The 19,695-nt window shown below is 43.2% G+C and overlaps 1 protein-coding gene across 4 annotated transcripts in view; it reads left to right on the top strand.

The window, feature by feature from the left end:
• FAM114A1 (family with sequence similarity 114 member A1) overlaps positions 1-19,695 on the top strand; it is a 70,264-nt gene that overhangs the window by 32,050 nt on the left and 18,519 nt on the right. For 2 of the 4 annotated variants that reach the window (XM_072737879.1, XM_025997670.2), the window contains exons 4-8: positions 1,590-1,703; positions 1,832-1,929; positions 4,439-4,573; positions 10,150-10,302; positions 16,730-16,850. In XM_072737879.1, the coding sequence (XP_072593980.1) occupies positions 1,590-1,703; positions 1,832-1,929; positions 4,439-4,573; positions 10,150-10,302; positions 16,730-16,850 (621 nt within the window). Of the gene's footprint in view, positions 1-1,589; positions 1,704-1,828; positions 1,930-4,438; positions 4,574-10,149; positions 10,303-16,729; positions 16,851-19,695 lie in introns of all 4 variants that reach the window. The other 2 variants (XM_072737878.1, XM_025997654.2) reach the window with 1 other exon arrangement.

Genomic DNA, 19,695 nt, shown 5'->3' with positions numbered 1-19,695 from the left:
GCATGGCTTTCACAAAGAAAGTGTAGCAGACACCTCCCAGCCTTCTCAAACTCATTTATTCCCTTATTTTAGCCCACAGAAATCTCAATGAGAATCAGGGTTGTGGCTTGGACATACATTATTTCCTTTTGGAAAATAAATGTAACAAAAAAATTTAAAAAAAATTTAATTAAAAAATATATGTGTTTTTAAAATATGGCAAGGAATATGGACTCGGTGTGTAAATAAGTGCGATGATATCCTATAACTTCAGTGTGTTACTGAAACTCCAGGAAGTTTCCATTGAAATGCTTGGAATTTATTGGAAGGTAGGCTCAGTTTTAGCAGTTACAGGGCATGTTTTTTTCCAAGTAACTCAGTAATAATTTGAACTGTATCTAATGAGCTACACATGAATATAGACCTACGTCTCTATGAAATTAATGTTGTAAACATTGTAAATACTGTTTCTTAAATTTCCCTCTTTCCTAGATTGTGTGTAATGACGGGTGATTTCCACTGGATATAATTAGCCCTCTGTTTGGTAAATATCAGTGCCCTGATTATATTAAGATCACTCTGATGAATAAAGTTACAACTGGTAAAATACTACTATTTGGGTTTGGGATTCATCCATTTCTCTTATTTAGGAGATGAATAATTGGTCATTTTAGCAGTGCTTTCTAAGAGTAGGTGGTTCTCTTTGGCTCTCAAACCCTGCCATGACTTGGGGCTCCCCCCACCCCATGTATTAATATTGCTGCCGTCTTGGGTTTTAACAACCTGATGTTGCCTGGGTTCCCGAGGAAATCTTTTCCTTTCTCCCTGCAGGCTAAGGGGACAATGGCATGCCGGGCTATTTCTCCTTCAAGAACTCACACAGCCACCTAGCACTGTCAGTAGACTATTAATTTTGGTGTTCTGTTTGGGAACTTGAGAAAAGCTACAGCTCATCATGGGGGACTCTAAGGAGAAAAAATGAATTTTTCCAGAATAAAATGCAGACAAGACTATTTCTCTGTCAGGCCAGGGGTTGCTTGTGTGTGTGGCAGGGGGTGTTGTGATGAGGAGGGCAGCTCTGTGTTTACCAAATAGTTATCAAACACCCACTGTGCTGGGCTGTGGAGAATATGGGTATACTGGCCCTGCTCAGATGGGGTAAAGCCAGTGTCTCTCATCCTGGCTGACCAGTTAGAGCTTGTGTCCCCACTGTGACTGCTTCCGATGACTGTCAGAGCCAGTGGGTACCCTTCCGGGTCTTCTCATTGATCTGCCTTTTAATTTTGACCTGTCAGCTCCAGACTTTGCACCCTCTGCACCAAAAGAGCAGCCAGCAGTTTGAGAGAGTGTATTGAGCCTCTGATTTCAATTCAACAAACATTAACTGAGTGTCTGTGACAGGCTGGGCCTGCAAGGAATCCAAGAATGAATGATGCATGCCCGGGTTTTGAGGAGTTTAGGAAGAAGGAGAAGGCCATGCTGTTCACCACTACACTCTTACAACTGGGGTGTACACCTACAGCCTGCAACAACTCTGGAACATGAGCTATTGAATTGGCAGACTGCAGATATCTAGAGTATTCATGAACCATATTTTTATTTCCTGACAGGTCACGGATTGACAGCAGTCAAGGAAAAAGCAGGGGCCACCCTGCGGATTCATAGCGGAAACTCCAGCTCTTCCGAAGGGGCCCAACCTGATGCTGGAAGTGGAGGCCCTCGGAGTGAGTGGTGCATTTATTTGGGGGCATGTTGGGCTTGGGCTGTAGCGTGTTATGTGCACAGATGGGAGATTTCTGAGTTCAGACCAGCAGGATGAGCTCTAAGAGGATGTTTTTCTCCTTACCAGCAGATGTGGCCGCAGATCAGAGCCCTGCAGAAAGCCCACCCGCTTCTGCCTCCGGGTCTCGGGGCGTGCTGTCAACCATCACCAACGTGGTTCAAAACACAGTGAGTTAGCTGCTTCTCTGTTTGCCCTGCGTCTCCCAGCGCCTCCTTTTGATATCTGTATTTACCAGTGACCTAGAAACATCAGACAGAAGATGGCCTTGCTCATAACTTTGGATTAGGGTTTTGTTTTGCTTTCTCCTACAGAGTGGGCGTAACCTTGGCACTAAAAGAATAAGGGCAAAAAAAAATATTTTATGTTTCAAAGCAAAGAGCTGCTTAGAAGGAATGTTTTCTGTCTGATGTGACAGTGTCCTTTCCAACAGCTGCAAGGACAGCCCCCGGCTCGGGGAGTAGGGAGGGCTCTTTCTTAGAGCTGAGACAGCTGTTTTTCCTAGGTGGTCTGTGTCTCTTAACAATTTGAAAATGATAAAGCCATTCAAATTTTTTAAAAATGCTAGTAGGGAATTGGGAACAACATCCTGAGATGTTTCTGAAATGTTTCCAGATAACTAAGACCAACATTCTTATCCCACCCCTACCTCCCAATTCCTACTCTCCCCCTTCCTTAGGTAAGCCTGAATTTATCCCCCACCCCAGACCCTTGCCTGCCTCCTGAAGAAGCAACATAACACTGATGAATAGAGATGCCTGGGAGGCTCAGCGGTTGGTTGAGCATCTGCCTTCTGCTCAGGGTGTGATCCTGGGGTCCTGGGATCGAGTCCTGCATCTGGCTCCCAGCATGGAGTCTGCTTCTCCCTCTGCCTATGTCTCTACCTCTCTCTCTGTATCTCTTATGAATAAATAAATAAATAAATCTTAAAAAAAAAAACACCACACTGATGAATAATGCAGAAAGGGGGAGTCACTCCAACTGAGATGACACAACTAGCTGGTCTTCAGTGCCAAGAAAAAAGGTTTATTTTCTGCTGTGTAAGACCAACCAACTAGTTTTTCTAGAAATATAGTTGATGTCCAACTTATTCATTCATTCATTTAAAAAGCAAAATGGTCAGCTGTCACTGTGTACCAGGAGCTATGCTAGATGCTGGGCATATGTTGACAAATAAGATGGCGTAACATTCTGGAAGACAGAGACAACTCAACAGGCAAGTACAGTGCAATGCAGGAAGAAGAGAAGGATGTGGACGTACATGTGAGGGTATCTTACCCACAATTAGAAAATACCTGCTCTTCTTGAAACTTGAGGTCCTCTAGACTAAGTAGGGTGAATGAAAAGCAGCAAATGTGTTTCAGGAGTCAAATAGCAGTACAAGGCCAGCATGTCTACAGTGTGGGGTGGGTATGGTCAGGGATGGGGAAGAGCACCTTCCTTATCCCTGGTTGTGAGACATGTGTTCATCGTCTCCCTGAGCAACAAGGCAGGGCCCTCTGAGTTTGTCTTCAGTACCTCATTTCCTTTCTGTGTTTCCTTCTACCTTCTGACACTTCCTTTTCCAAAGCTCCAGACGCTCCCACCAAAGTCCCTTAATCAAAGTCCCTATGTCCTTCCTTCTCCCACTGTATGCTTTACCAGCATACTCCCTCATAGGATGTTAAAGGAAAATAAACCAAATTAGGCAAAAATATAAATTGCTGATGTATCCCATAGTCCTTCTACAATATGTGTGTGTTAAAATCTGTTTTATAGTGTGACTGATTGGCTCCCAAATCTGAAAACAAAGGCTAAGTGTCTGAGATGGAAATGACTACTAAAGCATATTCAGTGAAGTCTAATATTGCTAATGAAGCATTAATTAAGAAGATTAGAAATATATATAGGCAATGATATAATAATGTATATCAATTCATGTAATGTGGAAAAAACACAGATGTACACATACTATAATTGTAGTTGTCCAGTGGGAGTGTCTGGACAGAAGTTGCAAAGAAATGTAAGCAGTTCTATTTATATGAACAGTTTATATGAGTAAGCCTTGGTTGTTTTAATCTTTCTTTTTTAAGAAAAACAGTGACTGACAAGAGGATTTGCAAAAGGATAACTGTATGATAGAACAGTTTCCAAAGCCAGTGGTATATGGAAATCAACCTGTCCTATTTCATGAATATACTAATTATGGGCGGTTATTACTATTTTCTGAACGTATGCAAGAGCCATCTGAAACAGCCTAAGGGTCTTACACTCCAAGGCCCTAGATTAAAGGATTCAGTAATTGGCAAGAGTATCTGACATTTTAATAGACTGCTCCAAATAATTCTGTTACTTGGGTTAACATTTTTTCAAACAAAAACAGTAATGGGATCACCTATTAATTTTTTGTCTTAGATACATATCTACTCATACACACAGAGCCAGCAAAATTAATCCCAAATTTGCTTTGGCTTTTCCTAAGCATCCTTTTTAAATAATATCATATATCCTAGAAATTATATGATTTACGCTTTTCCAAGTAAAAGAAAATAGGATTAAGTGAATATTAAATCCCTGATAAGAAAAAATTGTGACTTTATATTGATTTTAATATTTGAAGACGGTGCCATTTAGGAGTTGCTGACTGCTGTGGAATAGCAAAAGGCAAAAACTAATCTCCTGCAATTATCTCATCTGCAGGGTAAAAGTGTCTTAACGGGCGGTCTTGACGCTTTGGAATTTATCGGTAAGAAAACCATGAATGTCCTTGCGGAGAGTGACCCAGGCTTTAAGCGGACCAAGACACTCATGGAGAGAACCGTTTCCTTATCACAGGTGGGATTATATACTTTTGCAACGTTTTCTTTCAGTCTGTAAAATAAATATATTTTATTCATCTTTTTAAATAGGTATTTTAAAGCACATGACTTAAATTCAAATGACATAGGATAGTAGAGAATGAAAATTGAGTTTCTGATACACCTCTTTCCCCAGCCACTTGGTTTCTCATGGGAGATAGACACTGTTAAGAGCTTCTCATGGATTCTATTGAAATTATCATAAAACTATAGATACGGGCATGCTTACGTGTATTCATGCAATAGAGGTACAGATACACACATATCTACTTCTTCAGACAAATGGTAGCATACTAACCACACTCTTTTGTACCTTGCTTTATTTATTTAATGATTTCTTGAAGATTATTACATTTATATTATTGCCATTTGTCTCAGTCCACCCAGGCTGCTTTAACAGAGTATTATAGACTGGGTGTCTTACAAGCAACAAACACTGATTTCTCACAGTTCTGGAGGCTGGGAAACCCAAAATCAAGGTGCTGGCCGATTCCGTGTCTGGTGGTGGCCCATTCTGGTTCATAGACAGCTGTCTTCTTGCTATGTCCTCACATGGTAGAAGGGGCAAGGAGCTCTGGGGGGGTTTCTTTTATCAGGACACTAATCTCATTCATGAGGGCTTCACTCTCGACCTAATCCCCTCCCAAAGACCCCACCTCCAAATACCATCATGGCAGTTAGATCTCAACATAAGACTTCGGGGGAGACACAAGCCTTCAGTTTATAACGCTATTGTAGGGACACCTGAGTGGCTAAGTGGTTGAGCATCTGCCTTTGGCTCAGGTCATGATCCCCAGGTCCTGAGATCAAGTCCTGCATTGGGCTCCCTGTGGGGGACCTGTTTCTTCCTCTGCCTATGTTTCTGACTCTCTCTCTGTGTCTATCATGAATAAATAAATAAAATCTTAAATACACACACACACATATATATAACACTATTGTGTGTATTCCCACTCTACCACCTTCTAGTTGCATGACCTTGCGCTGGTTACTTAACCCTTCTGTGCCCTGGTTTATTCATCTATACAGTGGTTATAACATCAATACCTACTGATAGTTTTGAGGTAAGGATTAAGTAAGTTCACATAGTACCTGACTCTTAGCAAACACTCAGGAGCACTTGTTATTGTTGTTGTCATTACATATCAATATAATAGTTGGAAATGGTATCTCATTGGAATTTTAATTCATAGTCCTCTTACTATGTGCAAGGATGAGGTTCTCACACGTCCAGCTTTAAAGTTTTCCAGCCCTCCTTGAGAAACATGATATGAGGAATTGAATCTATGGGGCGCCTGGCTGGCTCAGTCAGTAGAGCATGCGATTCTTGATCTTGGGGTCATGAGTTGAAGCCCTACATCAAATGTAGGGCTTACTTAAAAAAATAGAAAAGGATTTAATCTGTGTTTTCCTTACTTATAGTAGTCAAGTAAATTAAAAATAGTATTTCTCTTATTTTTTAAGTATAAAACCCTAATACTGAACTTACTCTTATAGACGGCACATGCCCTGTTCATATTCCAGAGTACAAGCACACCGCTCGTCCCCTTCCTCCCTAGCGGTCAGATACACCTCTGTCCTTGCCTTCCTAAAATCAAGAGCAGCTGATATGGCCCTGGATTTTATAAATTTCACGGGCCGGACAAACGCATCTTCTCATGGCTCAGTCCCAAGAAGCCACTAAGGAGCTATCACTGACATCATGTTAGTGGCAGTTCCTGAAAGGGTTTGGTTTTAAACTGTTTCCTCTTGTCTCTTCCGGAAAAACGCTCACATAACCACTCTGATATTATAGCTCAAGTCAGAACTTGGCGGGATCATCTAAACCACTACCCTACTGTCCCTTAAAAAGAAAACATTTATATGAATCAGGTCATTAATAGTAGATGTTGCAAAAAACCAAAAGCAAAACAAAAAAACTAACCCCCAAGGATCAGTGTGACTGAGACCAAAAAAAAAGTCTATCTTTTGCTCCTACGATGTGAGTGTTCCTATTCAGGGACTCTCTAGGCAGCCTTTTTTCTGAACTCCTATCCTGTGGCTCTTCCATCCTAAAATTTTTTACTTCTACTCTCACAGAGAGGGGAAGATAGGATGGGGAGGGCTAGATGGGACAATGGAGGACTTTACCCTCATTCCTTTGGCCAAAACTTATCACATGGTCTACCTAATTCAACTCAGGTGGGCTGAGAAATATAGTTTAGCCATGTGTCTAGGAGGAAGAGGATATTTGGTGAGCTTGTAGGAATATTTTTTGTCACAGATTTTATATTTACATAAAATTTATATATGCGTATACACAATATATTATATATCACATGTATGAACATATAAGCATTCATATGTATACATATATAAGTATATGTGAATATGTATAAATTTGATTCTAGTTGAGAAGCTGTATGGGGAAAATTGACCTAGTCCAGAGACTGGCTAACTGTACTCTTCTTTGGCTTCAATCTATACACCTGTAAAATGGAGAATTGGATATGGTCAGCTTCCCAGATAACTGTAGGTTTGGGGCCACTTTCACAATTTTTATCAGGCTATTGCTAAACACTAAGTAGCAACGCTCATGTAAATACGTCACCTGAGAATCCACACTAGCCATCTGCAGTGTTTATTCCCATCACACATTGGAAAAGTGCAACGAGTATGATACACATTCTGGGGCACACTTGAGCATGGCATCTCTAATTCCTCTGCCTTGCTGAAGCTGGATCACCACAATACTACTGACTCCATTCTCCTTCCAAACAGTAAGTTTTCATTCATTTATTCATTCATTCATTCCACAGATGCATTTCGAATGTCCACTCTGTGCCAGGCACTGTTCCAAGCACTTGAGATACATCAGGAGCCAAAATAGATTAAAATCCCTGTCCTTAAGGAGTTTTCATTACAGCGAGGAGAGACAAACAGACCATCAACATTATCTAGTATTTTAAAACATGATTGAGTGCTGTGGAAAAAAAAAAAAAGAAAAAGTAGAGCAGGAATGTGGGAGTGAGGGGGCAGGTTAAGTGTTAAATTGGATTGTGAGGGGACATCATCGCGATAACATTTGAGCAAATAATTGAAGAGGATCAGGGGCTTGACCATGCTGAAATCTGAGTGATGCACATTCCATGCCGTGAGAGCAGCTTGTGCAAAGACCCTGAGGCAAGACTGTCTAGTGTGGACAAGGAACAAGGACGCTACATGGTGGGAGAGGAGTGAGCTGGGAGGAGAGCTGTTACAGATGAGGCTAGAGTGGTAATGGAGAACAGGTCATGGCAGATCCTGGAGGGCATTTGTAGGGACTTTGGGTTTTGCTGTTAATGAAACGGGGAACACGTTACAGCATTTCCGAAAGAGGAGTGATGAGCTCTGACTGTAACAGGATCATTCTAGTCACTGTGTTGAGGACAGACTGGGTGTGGGAAGGGCCCAGAGCAAGGAGACCAGGTGGAGAGAGGGTGTCCCAGCCCAGGCTCTCCCACAAGTAAAGGCCAAGGTGGCCTTAACGCGTGAGGATTTCATTAGGGGAAGTGCAAAGAAAGGAAATGGAGGTGGGGGGTAAGAAGGTTGGGGTGTCCCTCAGATCAAGATGCTAGCCTGGCCCCAGAGAGGGGCAGAGGGCAGGAGATGAGATGGAAGTGCCCTAGGCGCCCATGTCCTCAGGAAGGCCCAGCAGAGCCCTGGGACAGTCCGTGAGCTGAAGGCGCCGACAGAGGGGTCCCCATCTGCCAGGACAGCCCCCCGCAGTGTCCCCTCTGCCCTGGGACTGGATCAGGGAGCGCGCCCTGGTGCCGGCGGAGCATCAGGCCCCCGAGCATCCCCCCACATCCTCGGGGCCAGGGCTATTACCTGAGCAGGAGGAAGCCGTGGCGAATGCAGATTGCAGGGAGATTCTGGAAGGTCCCCCAGACTGCCCGATGGAGGGAACGCGGGGTGTGACATACGGAGGCAGCAAGAGCGCCTCCTGGGTCATCAGCCCGAGCCCTGGCGGGACGAAGCTGTCACCCCTGACTTAGGGAGCTCTGCTGGGATTTTCCGCATCCACACGACATAACCAGGGGCACCTGAGGTGTTCCTACACCAGCTCCCGGAACTGGCCCCTTGTCCTGTCCCCGTGGCACAGGGTGCCCCCCCACCAGGGGGGCCCACAGGTGCAAGTCTGCAGAGCTGCCCAGAGGCGGGAAGACTCCCACGCCAGAGCGCTCCTGTGCTCAGCCCATCTCCCCTGGAAAGCCGGTTCTTCTCGAGGCAACCTTAATTTCACTGCAGCTTTTTCAAGGGCATCAGAATCCCTGCAGGGCAACGTTTCCTCCCCCTTCGCTTCATCCCTTCCCCTCGGTCCCAAAGCCCAGGTTTAGAGATGGAAGTTGTCATAGGGAAAGGAAGCGATTTCAGTGTCCAGTTGTCTCGTTTTCCCACCATCGCGGAGCCAGAAAGATCAGTGGGAACAGTGGGGTTTTATCGCTAAGTGTTAAAAACCCCCAGTGGTAATTCGACGAGGTTGTTTTGAAAACTTTAAAATTCAGAGCTTGTGCGTATTTAGTCTTAAAGACCGACAGAGGGGAGAATTCTTTCTGCAGCCCAGGGAGTTTTTGGCTACCAGCCTGGGGAACCCAAAAGGAGAAGGAGCTTGATTGTTTTATTGACCCACAGTAAAAACCACAGTCTGTTCTCCCATTGATCTTTCCCTTGTGAACTTGTGGCGGCCACTGTGTTTATGGTGTTCTCCTTAGATACTAAAGAACCCTATAAACACAATGCCCAGTAAACTTAATGAGGAACCAAATAAAAGATGCTTAGAATCACAGAAAGCAAAGGCAGGAAATTGGGATTGACTGAGGGACTCGTGTTCATTTTGTTCTCTTTATGTCATCAACAAAAAAGAAAACTGGAGAAAAATTTTGATCAGCGTGGAGAGGGATGCCGTTCACAGTCATCCTTCTCGAGAACTGATAAGCTCCTATTCTTGTTTATACTCAGTACCTGATGAGGAATACATGATGAGTTTGTATTTTATTAATTTTTTTCATCAAAGATGGTTAATAACCACACACATAAAATTTTCAAAATAATGTTAACTCAGATCAAAGCAGACCAGCATGTGGCTGCTCTGAGGTCGGCCTGGGTGCAGAAGTTGCAATGAACCCTGTCACAATTGATGAAACTTTCCCGGTGCACATCAATTTGCTCATTATGGAAAATTTGGGTATTTTAGAAGATAAGAAAATCACACACATGGAAAACACTTTGGCGGAAAGCATTGTTCGCTCAGCTTCTGTGTTGCTTCTTTCCAATCCTGTTCCCAGGCAGAGAATTTTTGCTTTGTTTTGTTGCATACATAATGAACATGTAAAATTTGAAGTGGAATATTATGTAAAAATTGTCAGTAGAGTCAATGAAAGAATCATTTTGTTAGAAATTCCCAAGCGACTAAAACCTACTCTTCACAAATACAAAGCCAGCCCTCATCTCCTCCTACGTCTTACACAGGAAATGAGTAAGCACTCATTACGAGCACTATCTAGTGCACAAACATTGTGTGTATTTCTGCAGATGTTAAGGGAAGCCAAAGAGAAAGAGAAACAGAGACTGGCCCAGCAGCTCACGGCCGAGAGGACTGCACACTATGGGATGCTGTTTGATGAGTATCAAGGTTTGTCACACCTGGAAGCCCTGGAAATTCTATCCAATGAAAGTGAAAGCAAGGTATGTCTGCACTGGTCACTTGAAATACCATGTTCACCAATGTGTTTTCTTACACACAAAAGAAACAAGAAAATCTGCCATTAAAATATCTCATTTTTAGGACCTCATGAGTATCGTGCTAGGGTCACAAATATTATAAAGCCTGATGACTCCCACATGCTCCATATTATTTCCTCTCTGTCCTGTGCTATGACCCCGCCCCAGCCCCGAAGAGGGCCAGCAAAATAAGAGTGATTCTTACCCCCAGGCCAGGTCACCACTTCCACCCAGTGAAAACAAAGCATCCAGGTTTCTTCCAGACTGCAAGGTTTTGGGGTTTTATAGGCTAGGTAATGATTTACTCACCTGTTTGTTAAATTGCCTGCACAAAGAGCAGGATCATCTTACTGGGAGTTAAAGTTCTTTTTGAGACTGTTCCTGAACAGAAACCTGGGAATTTCCTAACAGCCCTGACCATTCACATTCCCCCATTGGGATCTCAAGAAGCAGAACAGAAATAACGGAAATCAGCAGAGTTTGGAGATATTTTTTTTTTCCAAGGTTCTATGTGGGAGGGAGGGTTATTTAGCAAATACATGGTACTTAGATAGTCACTCTTGTAAGCAGTTTAAAACTATCATTCTTGTATATACAGCTCTTCTGTGTGAATGTCAGGCTGACTATACTCTGGGGTATTTTTCCAGTAGAAGCCACAGGCCAGCACCCTCTGAGCCTTCTGGGAGAGGTTCTGGGTCATCTTGGTGACATTCGCTGGAGGGAAACAAGCCCTCCGGTGAGAAGAGGAAGTTGGAAGTGAGCTTTAGAACAGAGAAGTGATTTTTTACTCTCTCCCGGCCACATCCTCTAAGTTTGGACTTTAAAGGGTTGAGACATTCTTGATGCCCACCTAGACAGGGAAAAATGGCATCTGCCATGCAACAGGCAACTAAGAACCAAACAGGATGGAAATCCCCCTCCCTCTAGATTACTGAGTAACTATCTGTGTTTATTTCCTCGTGTTATCCTGGAGTCATCAGTGACAGTCTTCCAGTTAAACTGTTAAAGGGTAATTTTTTAAAAAAACAAAATCATACCTCATATACAGATACAAAATGCACACGAATTAAAGAATTTGTTTAGCCCCTTCATTAAATGAAGGAACCAAGCAGATGTTACAAGTGGTTCAAGGGGAAAAGCCAATGCGCACATTTGTATGGAGTAGAGCAATTTTGCAATGCATGTGCAAATGGGCATAAACCTCGTTTTTCCACAGGAGGTGAGGTTGCCCCTCTGCCTCCGGAATCTATTCACATGTCTGTGGACAAGAATTATTTTGCACTGCTATCAGCTAGCTACAATCTAAAGAGTTGTGAAATTGCTCCCACAGACTCAGATAATCGGTAACGTATGCTCTAAAAAATGCAGTTTTCCACGGAAGCGTAAATTGTTCCTCCAAAAGCTGGGTTTTGAGTCAGACATTATGTGATCAAATATTACTCAGTAGCTGCATGATTTTGGACCCCTCTCACTTCAATCTCCTTATCTAGGAAATGGGAATAATAATAAAACCTGTCTTGTAGGAATATTAAAAGAATTCAGTGAGGTAATCCATGTGAAGCCAGTTGCAGCTTGCTTAGTACATAAGTTCTCAACAAATGTTAGCTACCTTTTTATACATATATGTATATGCAATGAATAATGTCGATGACATCTTATTTTTACATGCATCCTTATGTTTTATATGTGTGTGTGTGTGTGTGTGTGTGTGTTATTATTATTAAAAACATGACAGGGATGCATGGTGCCTTGAAGTTATCATGCTGGTAAAGCGATTCCACTCTGGCGGGGTCTGTTGCAGGTCTCAGCTGGGAGAGTTCCAGGTTCTTGGAAAAGAGCCCCAAAGGACTGATGTTGCTAGGAAGGGGGTTGGGTCCCTGGAGGGATGCATTCCCCTCTGTTTGCACACTGCTCCTGCAAGCTTTGCTTCCTTTCCCCCAGCCTAGAGATTTTTGTAGTATTCATGGTAAGGAATGCAGAATGTTTTCTTGGATTAGTAATGATAGTTACTGGGTGCTATAATAAACAAGTCCTAAAAATGTATGGGTCAAAACCAGTAGGAGTTATCCTCAGTTCTGTAACAGTCCAAGATGGGATTGCCTGGTCATCAGGAAGCTTTCTTGCCTTAGGCATTCAGGGGCCAGGCTCTGTCCATTTTATGTCTCCCCTAGACTCATCCAGATGTTCACGGGCTCCTGGCCAGAATACAAATGGAGACTCCTGCTGGGGTTGTCAGATTTAGCAAATAAAAACACAGGATGCCAAGTGAAACTTCAACTATTTATAAACATTGGATACTTTTTTAGTGTAAATATGTCCTGTGCAATATTTGGGACACACTCTCATACTAGGATAATATTCATTTTTTATCTAGAATTGTTTATCTAGAATTCAAATTTAACTAGACCTCCTATACATACCAAATACTTTCAAGTTAAAGGACTTTTGGGGCACCTGGGTGGCTCAGTTAAGTGTCCCTTCGGCTCAGGTCATGATCCCGGGGTCCTGGGATCAAACCCTGCATTGGATCCCTGCTCAGGGAAGAGTCTGCTTCTCCCTCTCCCTCTGGCACTCCCCCTGCTTGTGCTGACATGCTCTCTCTCTCTCTCTCTTCTCCCTCTCCCTCTGGCACTCCCCCTGCTTGTGCTGACATGCTCTTTCTCTCTCTCTCTCTCTCTCTCTCTCTCTCTCTCAATCTCTCTGTTAAATAAATAAATAAAAATCTTTTTTAAAAAAGTTAAGAGGACTTTTGAAACAAGCTGTTAAAGAATATATTATAATGACTTTGAAAATCAGATTCCCATCTAGAATTCTCAAACTCCTCACATTTCCATGCCACCCTCCTCCTGCTCTTATCCCTTTATTTCCAGCTGTCTCTCACTTCAAGGAGCTTTATGTGCACATATGAGGATGCCCTGGTTTAAGCTGTACCTGCAGCCCTGCAAACAGCCACCTCTTAGCCATCCTTTAGACCTAGGGATGCACCCTCCAGTGGATGGTCCCAACACAAGGAGCACAGCCTGGGAAGAGATCCATACAGGCTGTGGAAGGGTAACTTTAGTAACATTAGTATTGGGCACATCCCTTTGGGCCTGTGGCCTCCCCTATGTCTGGGTCACCGTCCTCTAGAGCCTCCTTGTCATCTTTATTCATCTTTATCCTACCAGCGTAAGGACAGAAAGTGTAGAGGGTACACTCCCATTTTTTAAAAAATATTTGTTTAGTTTTAGAAAGAAAGAGCATGAGCAGGAGGGGCAAAGGGAGAGGGAGAGAGAATCCCAAGCAGATGCCCCACCTAGTGTGAAGCCTGTTGCGGGGCCCAATCTCACAACCTTGAGATCATGACCTACCAAGAGTTGGACACTCAACCAATGCACCACCTAGGTGCTCCTCAGTCCCATTTTTTAAAAAATTTTTATTTATTTATTCATGAGATACACAGAGAGAGAGAGAGAGGCAGAGACACAGGCAGAGGGAGAAGCAGGCTCCATGCAGGGAGCCCGATGTGGGCTCAGTCCCATTTTTTAAGAGCTTTGGCCCAGAAATGATACACATCACCTCTGTTGACGTTTCATTGGCTAAAACTGACACACTGTATGGAAATATAAGGAATTACTATCATTACTATTCTAGGAGACTGATTCTAGGAACAGTCATGGCAATGTGGTACACTATAAATCTTAAGAAAACACCTGATAATTTTTATTGCTATTATACTCAATAGCTAACAAAAAAAGTAAACAAGAATCTTCAAAATGGCGCCCCACGCTCCATTTCAGGGAAAAGATTGACAAGGCAGACTGTCTATCCTTGTGTTCCCGGCAACACTTAGCACTGTGCCAAGCATCTAGTCAGCATTCTATGAATATTTATTGAGGAGTGCATGATTATTTATTATTGGATGAAGTAAAGACTCATTGCTCATTACCTTGGCATTAATGCAGTGATCTAGAAGGAAGCAAAAGAGATACTGTGGTAGAAAGATGCTGACAATAGAGTCCTCTGCTAAAAAGAACCCCACCCAGTGGATGCCCAAAGCATAAAACCCCAGTGCATTTCCTCCCAGAGGGTGGCTACCCTCCAGAAGACATGGGGAAATCATAATATCCCACATGTGTATATACATTTTCACTAGTTTTGTGCTCAAGCATGTGTTCAATAATTACCTTTTAATTTTACTCTTAGAAAGCTAATGTTTAGAAAATACATCTGAAGTATTGGAATCTGAGCACCTGGGTGGCTCAGTCAAGTTTTTTTTTTTTTTTTAAGAAGTTCTTTAAGATTTTATTTATTTATTCATGAGAGACACAGACACAGGCAGAGGAGAAGCAGGCTCTCCGTGGGGAGCCCACTGAGGGACTGGATCCCAGGACCCCAGGATCACACCCTGAGCCAAAGGCAGACACTCAACCACTGAGCCACCCAGGTGTTCCTAAGCATCTGCTTTTAGCTCAAGTCATGATCCCGAGGTCCTGGGATTGAGCCCCACCTTGGGCTCCCTGCTCAGTGAGGAGTCTGCTTCTCCCTCTCCCTCTGCCTGCCGTTCCCCCTGCTTGTGTTCTCTCTCTGTCAAATAAAATCTTAAAAACTAGTCATTATGAATGTTTAAAAATAGTAATAAAGTGTAGGAATCTGCTGTGGGCCTATCTAGGACACTGAGACCTAATCATGAGTATATGAGCTGAAAAGAAGGTTCTGGAAAGGTCAGAGCAAAAAGGCACAGTGGCAGCCATCAGGCTGAGAGCATTAGCTTGCACCTGCTGAACTCTATAACTAATGGGTTTTGTGTTGATGACTTCCTGCCAAGCTTCTCCTGAGCCTCCTTGCCGATTGGATTATGCCCTGGTGATATTCATTACCATTTTTAGGAAAATGGTGCCTGGCATCCCTGATTCCCTCTCTCTCTCCTTGTCCTGATGTGTGAATCTAGTACCATAATGAATATTAAAACATATTCCAAAGAGCATGCGGCTCCTCTGCTGGCTCTCCCTCCAGAGCAGGTGTTTGACCTGCAGAATGAAAACATAAAAACCTTACTCCTTTATGGATTTTTTTTAAAGATTTTATTTATTTATTTGACAGAGAGTACATGAGAGCACAAGCAGAGGGAGTGGCAGGCAGAGGGAGAGGGAGAAGCAGGCTCTCCGCTGAGCAGGGAGCCCAATGCGGGACTTGAACCCAGGACCCTGGGATCATGACCTGAGCCCGAAAGGCAGCTGCTTAACCAAGTGAACCACTCTGGCGCTCCTATATAGAGTCCAACTTCACTTTTTATATGGTTCTCCATGCTCTCTGGCCATCTTGGAAATTCATATCAGTCTTTAGATTCACAGAGGATGACTGGCCAGGCGTGCGAGTAATTTTTAAGTGTTTACAGAGGACAGTTTCCAGAGAAGAGTTCTGAAGACCAGAAGCAGCAAGGATGTCAGTTCAAACCTTACCCTGAGGACTCTCCCTGCCCGCCCTGTCACCCCCCTAAGGAGAACTGAGGTTTCCTCCCTGGTGCCCTGTTACCACTCCGCTCACCCGTGACACGGCGGTTAGCAGCTACCCTGGGCCTCCCACCTCCCGCCTGCAAGATCTCTGAGGAGAAAAATGTGTCTCGTGTGTTTTTGTGACCCCGGTTCCAGAACCCACATGTAGCAAGTGTATATGTATGCGTATCTGTATACATAAAACAGTTCTTTATGTGTTTGTTTACGCGTATATGTATTATATATACGCATATGTTCACATTATTATATATATACATAATATGTATATAATTTCTTGACCTTCACTACAAGCACTTTTAAGTTTATATTTTTCTTAGTAATCTCTACAGCCAACGTGGGGCTTGAACTCACCACCCCGAGATCAAGAGTTTCACGCTCTTCCCCTTGAGCCAGCCAGGCATGCCTACAAGTACTTTTAAGTACATTATTTCATTTAACCCTCAAAATAACCTTACAGGGTAGATGCTATGCTGTTAGTCCTCATTTTACAGATAAGGAAGGAAAGGTTAAATAAATTACCCAAGGGCACACAATTCACAAGTGAGGGGCTCCTATTTGAATTCAGAGTTGACCGCCCGCGTGTTTTTAACCACAAGGCCAGAAGGGCCGCCCCCACTATTTATTCAGCCGCTGCTGTGTGCACCTGTGGAATGTGTCTCATGTTCGCTATTTGATTTTCCTCACAGAGGATCACAACGAAGAGTAGATCGCACTTGAAAATTTTAAAAACTGAGGCCCAGGGAGCTTATGGAACTCAGCCCATTCAACCCGACCTCGCCACCCCCCCCCGCCCCCCACCGATCGCCTCAGTCCTGGGAGAACCGGGGACAGCTGGACGTAAACATGATTAACAAGAAGAAATGATGACAGTGATGCTGACCTATTTCTTTTTTCAGGTTCAGTCATTTTTAGCATCACTCGATGGAGAGAAGTTGGAACTCTTAAAAACTGACCTAATTTCCATTAAAGACATCTTTGCAGCCAAAGAATTAGAGAATGAAGACACTCAAGAACAAGGTAAAGGAAAATAAGCAGTGAAACAGCCAAACAAGCTGTTAATAAAGATCACCCTCTGAACAGGGCAGGATTTCATTCAAGTGCTCCTCCTCCTCTCCTCCCCACACTCTGTGCACCTGCTCTCGTGACAGAAGCATCTTTATTGCTGTGGTGGGTGGCACAGTTCCTGGCACATCACAGGCGTGCGGTACACACAGAGGGTCGAACGAACCGAGATTGTGGTGGGCCGAGCCAGGCCCTGATGACTAGAGCTTATGCTCTGAGATCTAAGTTTTTTATCTGCATGTGGTGAGCAGGTCTCTCAATGGATTTCTTTTTATGTTTTTTTTTTTTAAAGATGTTATTTACTTATTCATGAGAGACACAGAGAGAGATAAAGGCAGGGACACAGGCCGAGGGAGAAGCAGGCTCCATGCAGGGAACCCAATGCAGGACTCGATCTTGGGACTCCAGGATCACACGGGCCAAGGCATTGCTCAACCGCTGAGCCACCCAGGCATCCCTCTCAATGGATTTCTTGTTACATTCTTTTTACTACGTTTCACTTATATGCGTAGGAGTTAAGGTGTATTTGTAAGTGGCCTGCTGTCCACCTAGAAAGTGGGGTTCTGACAATGGCACCCAGGGCCTTGGGGCGTGATGTGTCAGATTGTCAGTCACTGCATTGAGCCAGGTGCATGCCCCTGAGAATCCTCCAGCCACCCAATGGCCGGACCCCACGGAGACCAGGACCTGTTTTGTCTTCCCTGAGAGGGGAAAAAGAGTTTTCAGTTAGACATGCTTAAGACTTACTTGAGGTTGGGCACCTAGCTGGCTCAGTGGTTGAGCATCTGCCTTCAGTGCAGATCATGATCCTGGGGTCCTGGGATCCAGTCCCGCTTCAGGCTCCCTATAGGGAGCCTGCTTCTCCCTCTGCCTATCTCTATGCTTCTCTCTCTGTCTCTTATGAATAAATAAATTTTTACAAAAAAAGAGTTATTTGAGGTTGCCCATTTAGGAACAGAAGATAGCAAAACCTTTGCTGTGTACAAGGAGAGTGATTTCTTACTGGTATTATCATCTACCCCTGCAACCACAATTGTTTGAGTCATGCTGACACACAGGTCAACCATGGACACACAAGGCTGGCTTCTCCTAGGACTGTCTCAAAGGTCCATTTGAAACATTTTCACCACTAATTGGCTGCATTGGCCTAGAGCAAGTTATATAACCTTTCTGAAACTCATTATCTGCACCTATAAAACGGAGACACTGATGCATATTCCCCAAGGCTATTGTGGGGCTCAGATTAGATAACGTATGTAAAGGTATATTGTACAGAGCTTGGCACACAGAACTGCTCAAAAATGTGAGCTGGTATTGTTATTTCAAGTGCTAAAACAAGGTGGGGAAAATAGCAAAAGTACGATAAACCATAGCTTTTATTTATGATTGTACTTGCTGTTACCCACACACACAGAGTACCGATCATGCTCATTCATCCCAGTTGAGTAGCTGGAAGTGTCTTTGTGTCCAGGTGTGTTGCATCCGTTTAATCGAAGCTCAACCTGGAGAGCCAAGTGCTTCAGCCTCAATGCTCAGGGCAAAATTATTCTAAGCATTTGCAAACTGTTATTTAAATACCATCTCCGGCTTTAGTCTCCCATACTGACCTTATGTGCCTTCAGTTTAATGAGATTTATGCTCATTGCATCAAAATAGAAGACTCAATTATACTGAAGAATAGACAGAGGCCAATAGCAAAGAGGCTGTTGGAGAATAATGTTTTGGGGCATTTGTGTGTTTCACAAGAGTCACAACGGATGACAGCCTCTGTTTTAATAATGAGAAACTAAGATGCCAGCCATCAGAGTTCATACAGGTATTATTATGGGCCCATGATGAACCAGTAGAGCTGCCTGTTTTCCAGAGTAATGATCACCCAAAAAGATCCAGGTTATTTTTCTTTGGTTTCCTTATTTTTAAGGAAGACCTTGATCCTATAGGGTGTATCATTCAGAAAGGGTAAAAAGATCCCAGATTTCTCCTAACATCCAAGCGATACTGTTGCCAGTGCAAGTCATCCCCAGCTAGCACAATTTCTTAGAGAGGAACCTTGATTCAATACTTCTAAATAGAAAATGTTACTACATCTGATGTGTTCCAGTCTTAATATAGAGCCTCAGTAAATTGGGATTTTTTTTTTCATATGACAAAAAAAAAAAAAATTGAAGTCGTGAACAGCATGCTTAAGAAATGGTAGACTGGTCTTTTCTTAAGTGACAGTACCCTGTTATCTCCCAGAACATTTCCATTTTCCCAAAGGGCATCTCCAGATTATCAAAACACTATTAATTTTAATTAGCTTAGTCTAATAAATAAATGTCAAACACATAAAGAAAAACTGGGAGGGAAGAATAGCAGGGTTGTCATTAAATCAATCCAATTAGAATAGTGTGACAACTCCAGAGGTGGAGGGATTATCTAAAAGCTATGAAGAGGAATCTCATCAGTGGGGGTGAGTGGACAAGCCAGGAGGAAAACTCGGGGAGAAACCAGAGCATTTTCATCCATTTTTTTTTCTTGTCAGCATTTACCTTTCTAAAAGCCTCTTAACACCTTAATAATTCATTTGCAAGTGTTGGAAGAATGCAACAAACTGTCATTTTTAGATAAACTCCATATCAGCCTCCTCTGCATTTGATAGCGTTAGCTAATGATCTGCAGGTTTGTCTTTCCAGCAGCATGTAATTTTATCACACTGCCATGGGTCTCTAATTTGGTTTACCACTGTTGTGAAGAGATTTTAAGAGGCTATTTTCTATTTTTATTGCCTTGGTGAAGATCTGGACCATATGTACGAACC

This window comes from Vulpes vulpes, chromosome 14 (genome assembly GCF_048418805.1).
Source record: "Vulpes vulpes isolate BD-2025 chromosome 14, VulVul3, whole genome shotgun sequence".
NCBI classification, from domain to species: Eukaryota; Metazoa; Chordata; class Mammalia; order Carnivora; family Canidae; genus Vulpes; species Vulpes vulpes.
Note: the sequence above shows the minus strand (reverse complement) of the source record. Positions and strands in the feature narration are given on the sequence as shown.